The 13459-nt window shown below is 36.7% G+C and overlaps 1 protein-coding gene across 3 annotated transcripts; it reads left to right on the top strand.

Moving 5' to 3' along the window:
• The first annotated feature begins 2655 nt into the window (after positions 1-2655).
• On the top strand, positions 2656-8266 carry LOC107796438 (digalactosyldiacylglycerol synthase 2, chloroplastic). 3 transcript variants are annotated; one of them, XM_016619208.2, is made up of 5 exons: positions 2656-2879; positions 3602-3912; positions 4648-4911; positions 5333-5682; positions 7441-8266. In XM_016619208.2, the coding sequence occupies exons 2-5, from the start codon at positions 3631-3633 to the stop codon at positions 7928-7930; spliced, it is 1386 nt and encodes a 461-aa protein (XP_016474694.1). In that variant the 5' UTR covers positions 2656-2879; positions 3602-3630; the 3' UTR covers positions 7931-8266. The 3 variants fall into 3 exon arrangements, with proteins under 3 accessions (XP_016474694.1, XP_075094390.1, XP_016474695.1); XM_075238289.1 differs by lacking the exon at positions 2656-2879 and adding an exon at positions 2911-2972; XM_016619209.2 differs by lacking the exon at positions 2656-2879 and having other exon boundaries at positions 2979-3912.
• Positions 8267-13459: the final 5193 nt, after the last annotated feature.

Raw genomic sequence — 13459 nt, 5'->3', positions numbered from 1 at the left:
AATAAAAATAAAGCAGGAGTGTCAACCATAGATTAAATTAGAACTCCATATAGATTCAATTTTTTTTGAATGGAGATATCTGCTTGTTGGTCTATGCTTGCTTTAGAATAAAGATGTTTGGCATAAAATCTTGTTATTTAAAATTTCATAATCAAAAAGTTGATATATGGTTCTACACATTACTGCAATATATACTAAATGAAAAATACATTTAAACAACTAAAAAAAAGCAAAGGGCATAAAAGATTTTAATAAATGAAATAGTACGCCATATATAAGGGCGCCTAAACGACTATCGGGGGAAATTTGTTAAAAGTTTGTGAAGCTAAAAAATTGTACAATATGGGGCTCATTTTAATATTCCATGTGCTGCCTATTTTTCTATTCAAAATTTCATAATCGAAAAGTAGAGATATGGCTTTACACATCATTTCAATAAATTCTAAATAATAAAAAATTAAATATTATGTTTAATATTTCTATTAAAAATAATAATGAAAAGAATATAAGTTCATATACTATTTTGCAGGATGGCCTCACTCTTAATTTTTCTTGCTTTACGTGCATGGTGTTAGCTTACAAAAGTCAAATCCAATTTCAATGGTAGTAAATGTTTTCGTAACAACTTTATTGAAAGAGAACAACAAAGAGGTGAATTCATTAGTTGAAAACAGTGAGTTTTGAGATACCAAATATACACTAATTTTTTAAAATTTTTATGGTAATGAGTACAAGTAATTTTTGACAAAATCAAGTTATGGATTTTCACTAGAAAACGCAGAAACTCACTAATTTTTTTAACTATGCTGTTTGCTGCCAACGTTGAACCAGATATAAAAGTATTATCAAAATTCCATATTAGGGGTCTTCTAATTAAATTTATTTAATATAATTAGTGTGTATTATATTCACAAATGTCACATCTAACAATAGAGACAATTTAGACCAATATTCTAATTAGCACTATGCGACATAGACAACTACGCACAGTCAAGAAATAGTAATATTTTTTTGTAAATAGCAACTTGTTAGGTGGCTATTAGAGTTTAGTGATATTTTAACTTATATAGGCAAAATAGTCACACATTGAAGCGGAAATATCTGCCCAAAAATACTCCTTTTTAAAACACTAAAAAACTCCAGGACTACTACTGGACTATTAATATTTATAAGTTCAAAATCCAGGAATTATTCATGGAGTTTGAATGACATGAACCAGTAGCTCTCAATTGTTGAAATATAATGTGAATTCAAAAATTATAAAGAATTTTCTTGGATTTTATGCTAATTAGAGGTTCAAAAATATCATCCTGGATTTTGTATTTAAAAGCTAAAAGTTGTTGAAGTAGTTTATGATTTCAAAAATCATGGAATGTTCGGGATTTTCCTGAAGTTTGCATTAGTAAAGGTTCAAAAACTAAGTAATCTACCTGAATTTTGTATTTAAAGGTTAAAAATTGCTGAAATATAATATAAACTCAAAAACCATGAATAGTTCTTGGATTTTGCACTAGTAAAATTTCAAAAATCAGTAGTTTATCTTGGATTTTAGATTTTGCAATGGTAAAAGTTCAAAATTGCTGAGGTACAATGTAATTTCAAAAACTAGGAATCATTCATGAATTTTGCACTAGTAAACGTTCAAAAATCAGGAATTGTTCCTAGATTTAAAATTTTACACTAGTAAAGGTTCAAAATTACTGAAGTACAATCTGAATTCAAAAACCAGGAATCATTTTTGGATTGCAATAGTAGTAAAGGTTAAAAAATTCGGAGTCATTTCTGGATTTTGTAATAGTAAATATTAAAAATTAGAAATCATTCATGAGTTTTCAGCAATTTTTTTATTTTCAGCATAGTTTACTGGTATTTCACTTGCCAAAACTTCGAACCCAATACCGATTGTTGGAATTGTCTTTCGTGTTTTAATTGAGGGCAAAAACATCAATTTAATTGGATGCGTGGCTACTTTACTATTATAATTTGAAATATGGTTAACCTCTAATAGCCGGCCCAAAAAGTTATCAATCCAACTAATTTTTGCCTAGAAATAATCCGAGTTTCTTCGGATCTTTTATTAACTAAGGACAAATCTAGATTATGGGCTTGTTTTGCCATAAAAAAGATCCCTTTTTTGTCAATTTATTTTTACTTTTTTTTTTCAATTTCAGTGTTTGGCCATGAACTTTTCGATTTCGATGAATTTCAAAAAATTTCGAAAATTTAAAAAATGCCAAAAAATTATTTTTTAAAATTTTCACTTCAAATCACTCACAAAAATTTAAAAACAGCTCAAAATTATATTCATACTCTAACACAACTTTATTTTTCAAATAACCACTACAACTTTTTTTACTTTTTCCCGAAATTTCACAATTCTTATGTACAAAGGCCCACTATATTTCAAACTTGAGGGTAAATTTGGACTTTTGCCAACAAAGATACCGAATCTAGCACGTGCCAGGGATGAATCCAGCAACTCATCGGGGCCCACAAACAGTGCTGGTATTTGGTTGTGCCAATGAAGCCTTCTAAAACCTCGTCAGCAAACCAACCAACCAATCAAGTGTTTATACGCGAGCAAACTTGTCTGTCTTTTCTTTTTTCAACGGTAAGTAAAAAACTAACACAAACTTGTACTTGTTCAAGTAGTTTCCTTGAGTGCCTGTTCATTATTCGCATCTTTGCTTTTAAACCCCATTTTCCAGCCCATTCTAGCTTTTTAATCCAATATTATTACTATCATTATCTTATTATTATTCCCTTGTATGAGTATTATTAATTAATTATTCCATTTGCCTCAAAAGCACTAATTATTCTTCTTCAAGAAAGTTGCCTAAACGTGTGGAATCTTCAACTTGGCGTTTGAGAAAATTCAGGTAAGCAACTCAAGATACCTTGTCTTAAACTCCGCCTCTAAATCTCTGTCTTTGTCTTTGTCTTAGTGTTTCAGCGTACTAATAACTGACAAGGTTATAATCTGATATGGGTTTTGTCTATTTTTTTCAGTTCTTTGTTTTTCTTGCCACTTTTGCTGATCAAGATTCAGCTTTTAGTACTATTTTCTAGCCCCCTTTATTCAGATTGGTCGAAATTTGTGCATTTTTTTGCTGTGGAAAGGGTTAGAAGTCTAGTTGCTGTAAATGGGTGTTTGTGTGTTATGTGATGTTTCTAACCTAACTCAATTTGTTTCTGTTTAAGAATTTTGTTTTTACCAAATATGTCACGTTATGCGTGAAAAGTACTGTTAGGGTTTAGGATGTTTTGTTCCTGGAGTTTATAACTGTGCCTTTGTCTTTGAATTTCCTTGTCCAGTAGATTGTATACTTACTAGGAAGGTAATATGTGAAGTTTAATGACTAGTTTTTGTGTCTTTTGCACCACCATTTTCCTTTTTCTTTACTTTATTGCTTGAATAAGTCATTATTCATAAGTTTTTGGTTTTTGATAGTGATTTAGAGCATAGTATTTTCATCCATCAAATGACAACTTCTATTTGAAGACACTTTATGAGTCTATGCATTTCATGGAATTCATAAATAGCTTCAAATTTAGTGTGCGAAGGTGGCCTTTCCTGACACTGATTGGTATGTTAAAACAGCTGCAAATAAATTGAGTTGACATCCATAAATGGACAAGAAACAGCACATTGCCATCTTCACTACTGCAAGCATCCCATGGCTAACTGGAACTTCTGTTAATCCTCTGTTTCGTGCGGCCTATCTTGCAAAAGATGGTAGGATGAAGGTCACTTTGGTCGTTCCCTGGCTGCCGTTGATAGATCAGGAACACTTGTTTCCCAATAATATCACTTTTAATTCACACTTGGAGCAGGAAAATTATGTCCGCCAATGGGTGGAAGAGAGGACTGGATTTGCATCTAATTTTAGTATACGCTTTTATCCTGGAAAGGTAACTCAAAGTCTGAAATATGAATAAGAACCCGTCTAATTTTTATTACACTGAAAACTCCAATCTCTTAGATTTGTGGTAGTGTAGCCAATTACATACTTCAACTGGTGAAAAGTTCATTCTTCTGAATCAAATATAGGTACCATGTAAATTGAAAATTACTATGCTTAAAATATGGCCATATGGGTGCCTTTTCTTTTTCATATTTATGAGTTACTATTCTTCTTTTCCTCCTTACCAGACTGATCTAGAGTGTGGGGAGGGAAGCAGCTCTCCGTGCATTTAGAATGTCATATATTTTCCTTATAAAGTTTTGTGTATGCCTCCAAATAATAATTTTGTCTTCATTTCCTTAGTTGTTGAAAACAAATAGTAATTCATTTCCTATAAAAGTTGTTCTCAAGCTTCCAACTATGGATCGTACATTTTCCCCTCTTCTTCATGGAATGGTAAACTTGAAGTCTGTTAATAATCACATCTAAAGTGCATTAACAATAACTATCACGACAAGGGAGGGATAACCTAGTTGTCGGGGAATTGCAGCTCCTCCTTTCGATCTTCTTCTAGAATTAGTGCCATTTCATCATGATAAGATTCTTGGAGTGGCACTCCTCTTATGATGTATAGTAGTTGCCAGTTGATGCAGCTTGTTTTAGTTTATCAGTACTTTTATCTTTTTCAATTGATATGCTTTTGGGTTACATTAGAAATAAATTGTTGTGTTCCGAAGTGCAGTTCTCTCTAGATATAAGGAGCATTCTTGCTTTGGGGGATATTACAGTAGTTATCCCAGATGATGAAGCAGATATCGCAGTCCTTGAGGAGCCCGAGCATCTTACATGGTATCATCACGGGAAGAGATGGAAAAAAAAATTTCGCATGGTCGTAGGAATTGTTCACACCAATTATTGGGAGATTGTCAAGAGAGAGAGGAACATATTGGTAGCACTTCTAATAAAGTACATCAATGGTTGGGTAGTTGATATCTACTGCCACAAGGTAAAATACTTCTATTCAGTAATTTTTTTGTTATTTATGAAGATCTACTTTGTGAGGTGGGGTTTGTGTGTTTGGGGGGGGGGGGGGTTGGTATGAATTATTAATAGCTAACCTAGGTTGAAAGTAACTCTTTGACATTTGACACTTTAATGTACTGATGTTTCTTTGTTAAGTTTGAACAGCTGTTGCAGAAACATGCTTGCATATTATTTCCTTTTCAAAAACTATCATGCTCAAAAGTTGAACACTGTGCAGTCTATTTTGCATGCTAGGCACGCCTCAGGTCATCTGGTCGGTTGTAATATAGGAATTGATGATCACTTGGTTGGACCGATTAGTTGTAGTATAATTACGAATCATGACTTTTGGTACTTTATGCGTAATGCCTTGATCTATAGAAGTTACTTGCTTGAATTGGCAGGTCATTCGGCTATCCGCTGCAACCCAGGATCTACCAAGATCAGTGGTCTGCAATGTGCATGGAGTTAATCCAAAGTTCCTTGAGATTGGGCTGAAAACAAGAGAGAAGCAGCAAATTCGCAATCAAGCATTCAGCAAAGGTGTCTATTACATTGGTAAAAAGTTGTGGAACAAAGGGTACAAGGAGCTACTTGATCTTTTACGTGATCATCAAAAGGAACTATCCGGATTTGAGATTGATTTATATGGTAGTGGTGAGGATTCTGCTCAGATTGACGTGGAAGCTAAGAAGTTGGAATTAGCAGTTAGGGCTCATCCTGGACGTGATCATGCAGATCCTTTATTTCACGAGTAAGAACCTGCAGAGCTAACCACTTTTTACTGTTAAACTGTTTTCCCCTCTTGTTATATATATATCATTTGTATGCATCTGCTGTTTCTAGAACCTACTTTATCATGCCTGATCCACTTTGCTGGCTGCAAAGGGAAGCCTACATACTCTGGTGAAATCAATGTAAATGATTCTGGATAACTATATATAGAGATTTTGGGGTTTATTTTCTGGTGCCTTGCCTTAAATTGTTGAACTAGACTCGGGCTTAAAGGGTTCAAAATAGGTGGAACTTGGAACTGGAAGTGAGAACTGGAGAAGAAGTGGGCTGTTTTGGATACTCATAAACACACTATTGTGAGCAGTAATCTATGATTGGTTCAAGCTCCTTTGCCACCTTAATTTTAGGGTGTTAAAAACCCGTGGCCTAAAAGTTAAGAGAAAATGTAAGTTTTCGACACTGCAAATATTTAGGCCTGATAATTGCAAAAAGTTAAACGAGAAAGGAGGAAAGCTAAACAGAGGTCACAAGTGCTCTAAAACAATTGATAATTTTAACCTAATTTTAATGAATAAATATTACATAGCAGAATTGCTGCAAACTTTACAATTTTTTGATATTAATGATTCAAAAGCATCATGATCAATTTTCCTCATTAATATTGCCGTCTAGAGCTAGCAAGCAGAATAAATACGACAATCCTTTTTTGGTTATTATAATAAATACAGCAATCTAAAAGCACTCCTCAATTTAGCAGTATCGTTGACTTGACTAAAAATGAAAATTTTGCTAGTACAAGATCCCTAATCTGGAAACGCAGAAAAGCTAATGAATATAAGAAAATGGAAACATAGAAAAAACCAACTTAAGAGAGAAAAAGAAAGCCAATTCAGTTTGTAGGAAGCTTGAAATCAAAGTAGCTTTCAAGATCCTAGTGCTCTTTGAACTTCTTCTTTCTCATGTTTCTTTGAGACTGCATCTTCATTTTCAATATCCAATGCGTTTGTGTGCTATGAAAATGAATCTATGGATATCTAACTAGCATCCACATCTTGCTATCATATTTCTCAAGTTAATTTCCTTGTGTTTCTAAGGTATTGAAGATAAAAAGTTTAAAATGCCTAAATTTGAGAGCCACCTAGAGGAGCCTCTCTAGCTTCGCAAACTGAAGAATTAAGGCATACTCATTGTTGGTATGATCTCAAATGTAACTACTTTATTCATCTTTTCTTTCTCCTATAGCCATCCAACTCCTCCCCTTTCTTGTCTTTATCAGTAACGATATACCTTGCCATTACTGAAGCTATTATTTCTCGTCTCCAAAAATATTGAGAGAGAAACGTGGAGTGAGACCGAAACCACGTCTGACATGAATATAATTGGATCATTTTCTGTGACAGTTGGATATAAGTTAACGACAAATGAGTCCATGGATACTTTTTCAATCTTAAAGATAAATTTGGTACATAACGTTTTACTGTAGGATCTTTCAAATGTTGTTTGAAACATATCTAGAACCTCCTCCATTTGGTACATAACTTTTGTGTCTTGTTCATGAGGCACAACTTTTCCAAGCGAATATGAATCATGCTAAAATCATTGGTTCATTGATTCTGATTTCTTTTGATCTTATAGATTTTTTGGGTTATTTTTGTGTTATATTTAAAAACATAATTTAAGTCGTATAAGTGCTCAGAGTTTGAGTACTTTTTATAGTAGGGAGTTTCGTAATTGCCATTCTTTCAATTGAAGTCTTTGCTTCTTTTTTTGGTTTCAGCTATAAGGTGCTCCTTAATCCAAGTACCACAGATGTGGTTTGTACAACCTCGGCTGAAGCATTAGCTATGGGCAAAATTGTTGTATGCGCCAACCATCCGTCAAATGAGTTCTTCATGCAGTTCCCAAATTGCCGAACATATGATGATGGTGATGGATTCGTTAAAGCTATACTCAAGGCATTGGCTGATGAGCCTGCCCCATTGACTGACGCACAAAGGCATGAGCTTTCTTGGGAAGCAGCAACCGAGCGCTTTCTTAGAGCAGCAGAGCTGGATACTGTGCCAACAAAGAAGCAATCAAAGACTTCTTCAGCTCCTCTTTCCTTGGCATCATTGAGTTTAACAAGAAAACTCGAGGATGCATCAGCCTTAGTACACTTCGTTGGGACAGGATTTCTGAGCTCACAACCTGATGAAGAGCAATGTAAAGAACTTGGCTTGAAAGTTCCTCCAAAGAAAACCGGATTTTCTTCTGGAAAATGGATCTAAAGCTGAGTCCAGTGTGTGACCATTCAGATTCTTTGTTACTAGTCGTAGATCGCTTATTTTTTATTTATTTATAGCCAGCAAGAATGTAGGAGTTGTCGTTTGTTTTAGTGAAGGTTTTACGGGGTAGATCAACAATCATGGGATTAATTAATCTGGTGTTGTAAATTAACTAGCTGATTCCAACTTGTATGGATTTGAGGCGCTGTTGTTTGATATTAAGAAATATTCTGCTGTACATACTCTTAATTAGGTAGCTGTATCCAAGTTTTATTTGGAAGGACAAATCAACCATCCTTTGTCCCATGAGACATCATTTTATGATAATGGTTTCTTTTCTAAGGTTTGGCAGTTCTTGTTCCATTAATGTATCATTTGTTGCTTTTAATAACACAGCTGAATGTTTAAATATATGAAAAGTTTGTCATTTCTTTGGAACAACAGATTCTTTAGAACATCCTTGGCCAAAATTTACTGGTTACCTAATTCAACAATAGGCGAAAATTCGGTGAGGTTTTATAACTAAAATAAATCAAAATGAAGATTTCTGTGATGACTCAAAATGTCATATTTAAATTTAATAATTAATTCTGTATTCTAAGACCTCGAAAAGCACTATTTATTGCTCCTTGACTTGCGTGCGTAGTCCGTATAATTTTTCGAAAAGTTTTTATATGAAAAATGGATTAAAATATCAAATAGAGCTTTAAAACTCAATTAAGTTGACTTTGGCCAACATTTTTAGCAAACGGACCCGAATCAGTATTTTAACAGTTTATGTAGGTTCGTATCGTGATTTGGGACTTGGGCGTATGCCCGGAATCGAATTCGGAGGTCCCTAGCTCGAGTTATCGCATGTTGTCGAAATTTTTAAGTTTAAAGGTTTAGTGACTTAAGAGATTTGACTGATGTTTGACTTTGTTGATACCGGATCCGTATTTTGGTTCCGGATTCCGGTGTAGCTCCATAACTATATTTATGACTTGTCTGCCAAATTTGGTGAGAAATGGAGCTGGTTTGACGTAATTCGGGCGTCCAGTTGTTAAAATAGAAATTCTAAGTTTTCTTAAAAATTTCATTTGATTTGGTGTCTGATTCGTAGTTCTAGGCATTATTTTGGTGTTTTGATCATGCGAGTAAGTTCGTATGATGCTTTTAGATTTGTGTGCATGTACGGTTTAGAGGCCCGAGGGCTCGGGTGAGTTTCGGATAGCCTACGGACCATTTGAACTTTGGAAAAATCTGGTTTTAGAGCTTCAACTATCATTTGGTGCATTGTGCTTCGCGATCGCGAAGAGATAATTGTGAGCATGATTTTTACCCTTCGCGTTCACGAAGATAGGCACGGATCGCGGAAGGTTAGCTCCTAGTGCACCGCGAACGCGTAGAGTGGATCGCGTCCGCGAAGAGGAAATGAGGCAGAAGCTGGGGCACTCAAATTTGTTCTTCGCGATCGCGAAGAGTAAAATGAACCTAGGAAGAAATTGTTCTACGCGATCGCGAATAAATTCCCGCGATTGCGACGAGTAAAAATCTAGACAATAGAACTTAAGTTCTAGAAATGGGATTTCGCCCCATTTTTCATTATTCACAATTTTGAGCTCGGGTAAGTCGATTTTTGGGTGATTTTCATGGAAAAAAATTGGGGTAAGTGTTCCTTATCCTATAGTTATATTTCATTATTCCATACTCATTTACACTATGAATCCATGAATTTATGGAAGAAAAATTATATTTTTATAAAATCTTCCAAAAATGTAAAATAAAGATTTGAAAGCCAATCCGATGTCGGAATTCGATAAGTTTTGTGTGGTTGAACTCGTATCGGAACGGGTGTTCGATTTTCGTAAATATTTCGGGATTCGAGATGTGGGTCCCACTGATATTTTTGAGATGAATTTCGGATTTTAATCTTGAAAATTAGTAAATTCATATGGAATTAATTCCTACGATTTGTATTGAGTATATTGAATTGTTTATGACTAGATTTGAGGATTTCGGACACGAATTCGCGAGGCAAAGGTTTATTGGATTCTTGAATTTGGTTGCAAAGCGAGGTAAGTGTCGTGGTTAACCTTGACTTGAGGGAATAGAACCCTTGAATTATTTGCTAAGTGAATTTCATATGTAACGATGTATAGGCAAGGTGATGAGTGCCTATACTTTGTCAAATTAATTATTATAATAATCGTTTCTCATATTCCTTGTCAATTATCAATTCTTGAATTCATGCAATAATTGTTACATGCTTATTTGATTTATGTGTCTTAATTGCTACTTGACATTTAGCATAGTAAATATGAAAAATGCCTAATTCATCCTTAATTTGCACAATTAATTGCTACTTGTCATTACTTGTTTCCTAAATAAATTATAATAATTGTATGCTTTGTTGTCTAATAATTTCTAATTAAATGTGGTATTTATTGGAGTATTTTTTACATTTAAGAGTTGTTTAATTATATTGTTGGAGCGGGTTGAACGCCAATGAATTTATTTTTAAGTGTATATTGTTGGAACGGGTTGCACGCCACAATGAAAATTTATTGAATAATTATATTGTTGGAACGGGTTGCACGCCGCAATAGAAATTAATTGAAATAATAATTGATTATGACTGCCGAGTTGGTTTCAAATGTTGAAATGAGATAATTGTTTTATTTCTATTATTGTTGTTATTACTATGATTGCGTACATGTTAATGTAAGCGACCTGCCTTAGCCTTGTCACTGCTTCGTCAAGGTTAGGCTCGGCACTTACCAGTATATGGGGTCGGTTGTACTGATACTATACTTTGCACTTCTTGTGCAGATTTCGGAGTTGGTCCCATCGGCGTACTATAGACTTGCTCGGATTTCAGCTACCCAGAGGAGACTTGAGGTATAACTGCACAACATCCGCAGTTCTGAAGTCCCCGTCTACTTTATTTTAGCTGCGTGTTTCCTTTCAGACAACTTTATTTTATTCAGACCCTTATTTGTATTATTCTAGAAGCTCGTGCACTTGTGACTCCAGTTCTGGGATGGTATTTAGACATCGCGATTATTATGGATTACTCACTTTATTTCAGATTTTATTTCCGCATTTATTTTTTTGTTATTAATTAATTTAAAAATTGTGTTAAAATGAAAAATTATATTCTAATGTTGGCTTGCCTAGCAAGTAAAATGTTAGGCGTCATCACGGTCCCGAAGGTGGAAATTTCGGGTCGTGACAAGTTAGTATCAGAGAACTAGGTTACTTTGGTCTCACGAGTCATGAGCAAGCTTAGTAGAATCTGAAGGATCGGTACGGAGACGTATGTATTTATCTTTTAGAGGCTATGAAGTTTAGGAACAATATCACTTCTTTCTTATTCTGTCGTGCGATGTTATTCTATCATCGATGATTGAACCATTCCATTCTTATTCTCTCGCAGATGGTGAGAACACGTAATACATCTACCGATGGACAGGGACCAGAGCCCCCGGTGGCAACTATGACCAGGGGTAGAGGTCGAGGCTGAGGTCGTGCTAGAGGCCGAGGCAGAGGCAGAGGTAGAGCTCAGTCTAGAGCTCGAGCAACAACACCTGTTGTAGAACCTCAGGTGGATCTCCAGGAGGAGGTTCCAGTTCAGACTGTACCGGTTGGACCAGTTCGGGTTCTGGAAGGATTCATAGCTACTCCAATGCTTCAGGATGCTCTAGTCCGTTTGGTGAGTCTTGTGGAGGGCGTGACCTAGAATGGTACATTTCCAGTGGCACCAGCTGTCTCACAGGCTGGGGGAGGAGCACAAACTCCCACTACTCCCGCTTCGGAGCAGATGACTCCCCAGTACCAGGTTCCAGCAGTCCCGCCAGTTGGGGTAGTTCAGTCAGTTATTGCAACACAGGCTTGTGATAGGCCCGTTATATCTTCTGAGGCCTTATTGAGACTGGATAAGTTTACTAAGCTCTTTCTAGTTCACTTCAGTGGTACACCTTCTGAGGACCCACAAGATTATCTTGACCGTTGCCATGAGGTATTGCGGAACATGGGTATAGTTGAGACTAATGGGGTGGATTTTGCTGTATTTCAGATGACAGGTTCCGCCAAGAGATGGTGGAGAGATTATATGTTGACCAGACCAGCTGGGTCGCCAGCATTGACTTGGGAGAAGTTCTCACGGCTATTTCTAGAGAAGTTCCTTCCTATCACATTGAGAGAGGATTACCACAGGCAATTTGAGCGTCTACAGCAGGGCAGTATGATTGTTACTCAGTACGAGAACCGTTTTGTGGATTTAGCCCATCATGCTCTCCTTTTACTACCTACTGAGGGAGAGAGATAAGGAGTTTTATTGAGGGTCTCACTCACCTTATCAGGCTTCAGATGGCCAAGGAGACCGGGAGTGAGATTTCCTTTCAGGCGGCTCCTAATGTTGCTAGGAGGATCAAGATGGTCCTTGCACAGGAGAGAGGGCAGGGGTCTGATAAGAGGCCTCGTCAGTTCGGTGGGTTCAGTGGTGCCCCATCTGGAGGCAGGGGTAATTTTGGTAGGGTCATCCTCCCAGACCATTTCATTCAGCACTTCAGGCATCTCACGGTGCTTCAGGGAGTCACAGTCCTATTATGCCTTACTCTAGGCAGCCAACATTTAGTGCACATTCAGCTCCTATCAGTGCACCACCACTCCAGAGTCACTACAGCGGTTATCCGGCCCGTTCTGGTCAGCTTCAGCTTCAGCAACCATGACAACAAGATAAGTGTTATGAATGTGGGAACATTGGTCACATCAGGAGGTATTGCCCTAGGTTGTCGAGCGACATATCTCGGCACGATTCTCGTGCCATTATACCAGTACCGGTTTCTTCACCGCCTGCTCAGCCAGCTAGAGGAGGGGTCAGGCAGCTAGAGGTGGAGGTCAGGCCATTAGAGGTGGAGGCCAGCCAGTTAGAGGTCATCCTAGAGACACGGTTCAGAGTGGTGGGGCCCAGCCCCAATTTTATGCTTTTCCAGCTAGGCCTGAGGCCAAGTCATCCGATGCAGTGATCAAAGTATTGTTCCCGTTTTCCATAGAGATACCTCCGTTCTATTTGATCCAGGATCTACTTATTCCTATGTGTCCTCCTATTTTGCTTCATATCTGGTTGTGCCTCGTGATTCTTTGAGTGCTTCTGTATGTGTGTCCACACCGGTAGGAGATTATGTTGTGGTAGATCATGTCTATCGTTCGTGTGTGGTTACTATTGGGAGTCTTGAGACTAGCGTGGATATTCTACTTCTTGATATGGTAGATTTTAATGTCATCTTGGGTATGGATTGGCTGTCACCTTATCATGCAATATTGGATTGTCACGCCAAAACAGTGACCTTAGCCATGCCGGAGTTGCCTCACTTAGAGTGGAAATGGACTCCTGGCCATTTTACCAGCAAGGTTATCTCTTATATGAAGGCTCGGCGTATGATCGAGAAGGGGTGTCTAGCTTATTTGGCTTATGTTCGTGATTCTAGTGCAGAGGTTCCTTCCATGGATTTCATACCAGTTGTTTGTGAGTTTCCATAGGTGTTTCCT

The sequence above is a fragment of the Nicotiana tabacum genome, chromosome 19, assembly GCF_000715075.1.
Source record: "Nicotiana tabacum cultivar K326 chromosome 19, ASM71507v2, whole genome shotgun sequence".
Lineage (NCBI taxonomy): Eukaryota > Viridiplantae > Streptophyta > Magnoliopsida > Solanales > Solanaceae > Nicotiana > Nicotiana tabacum.
Note: the sequence above shows the minus strand (reverse complement) of the source record. Positions and strands in the feature narration are given on the sequence as shown.

Coding starts and splice junctions, on each gene's coding strand:
- LOC107796438 (XM_016619208.2), top strand. CDS start 3,631: ATGGACAAGAAACAGCACATTGCCATCTTCACTACTGCAAGCATCCCA. Junction 4,912..5,332: donor TTGATATCTACTGCCACAAG/GTAAAATACTTC, acceptor TTGAATTGGCAG/GTCATTCGGCTATCCGCTGC. Junction 5,683..7,440: donor GCAGATCCTTTATTTCACGA/GTAAGAACCTGC, acceptor TTTTGGTTTCAG/CTATAAGGTGCTCCTTAATC.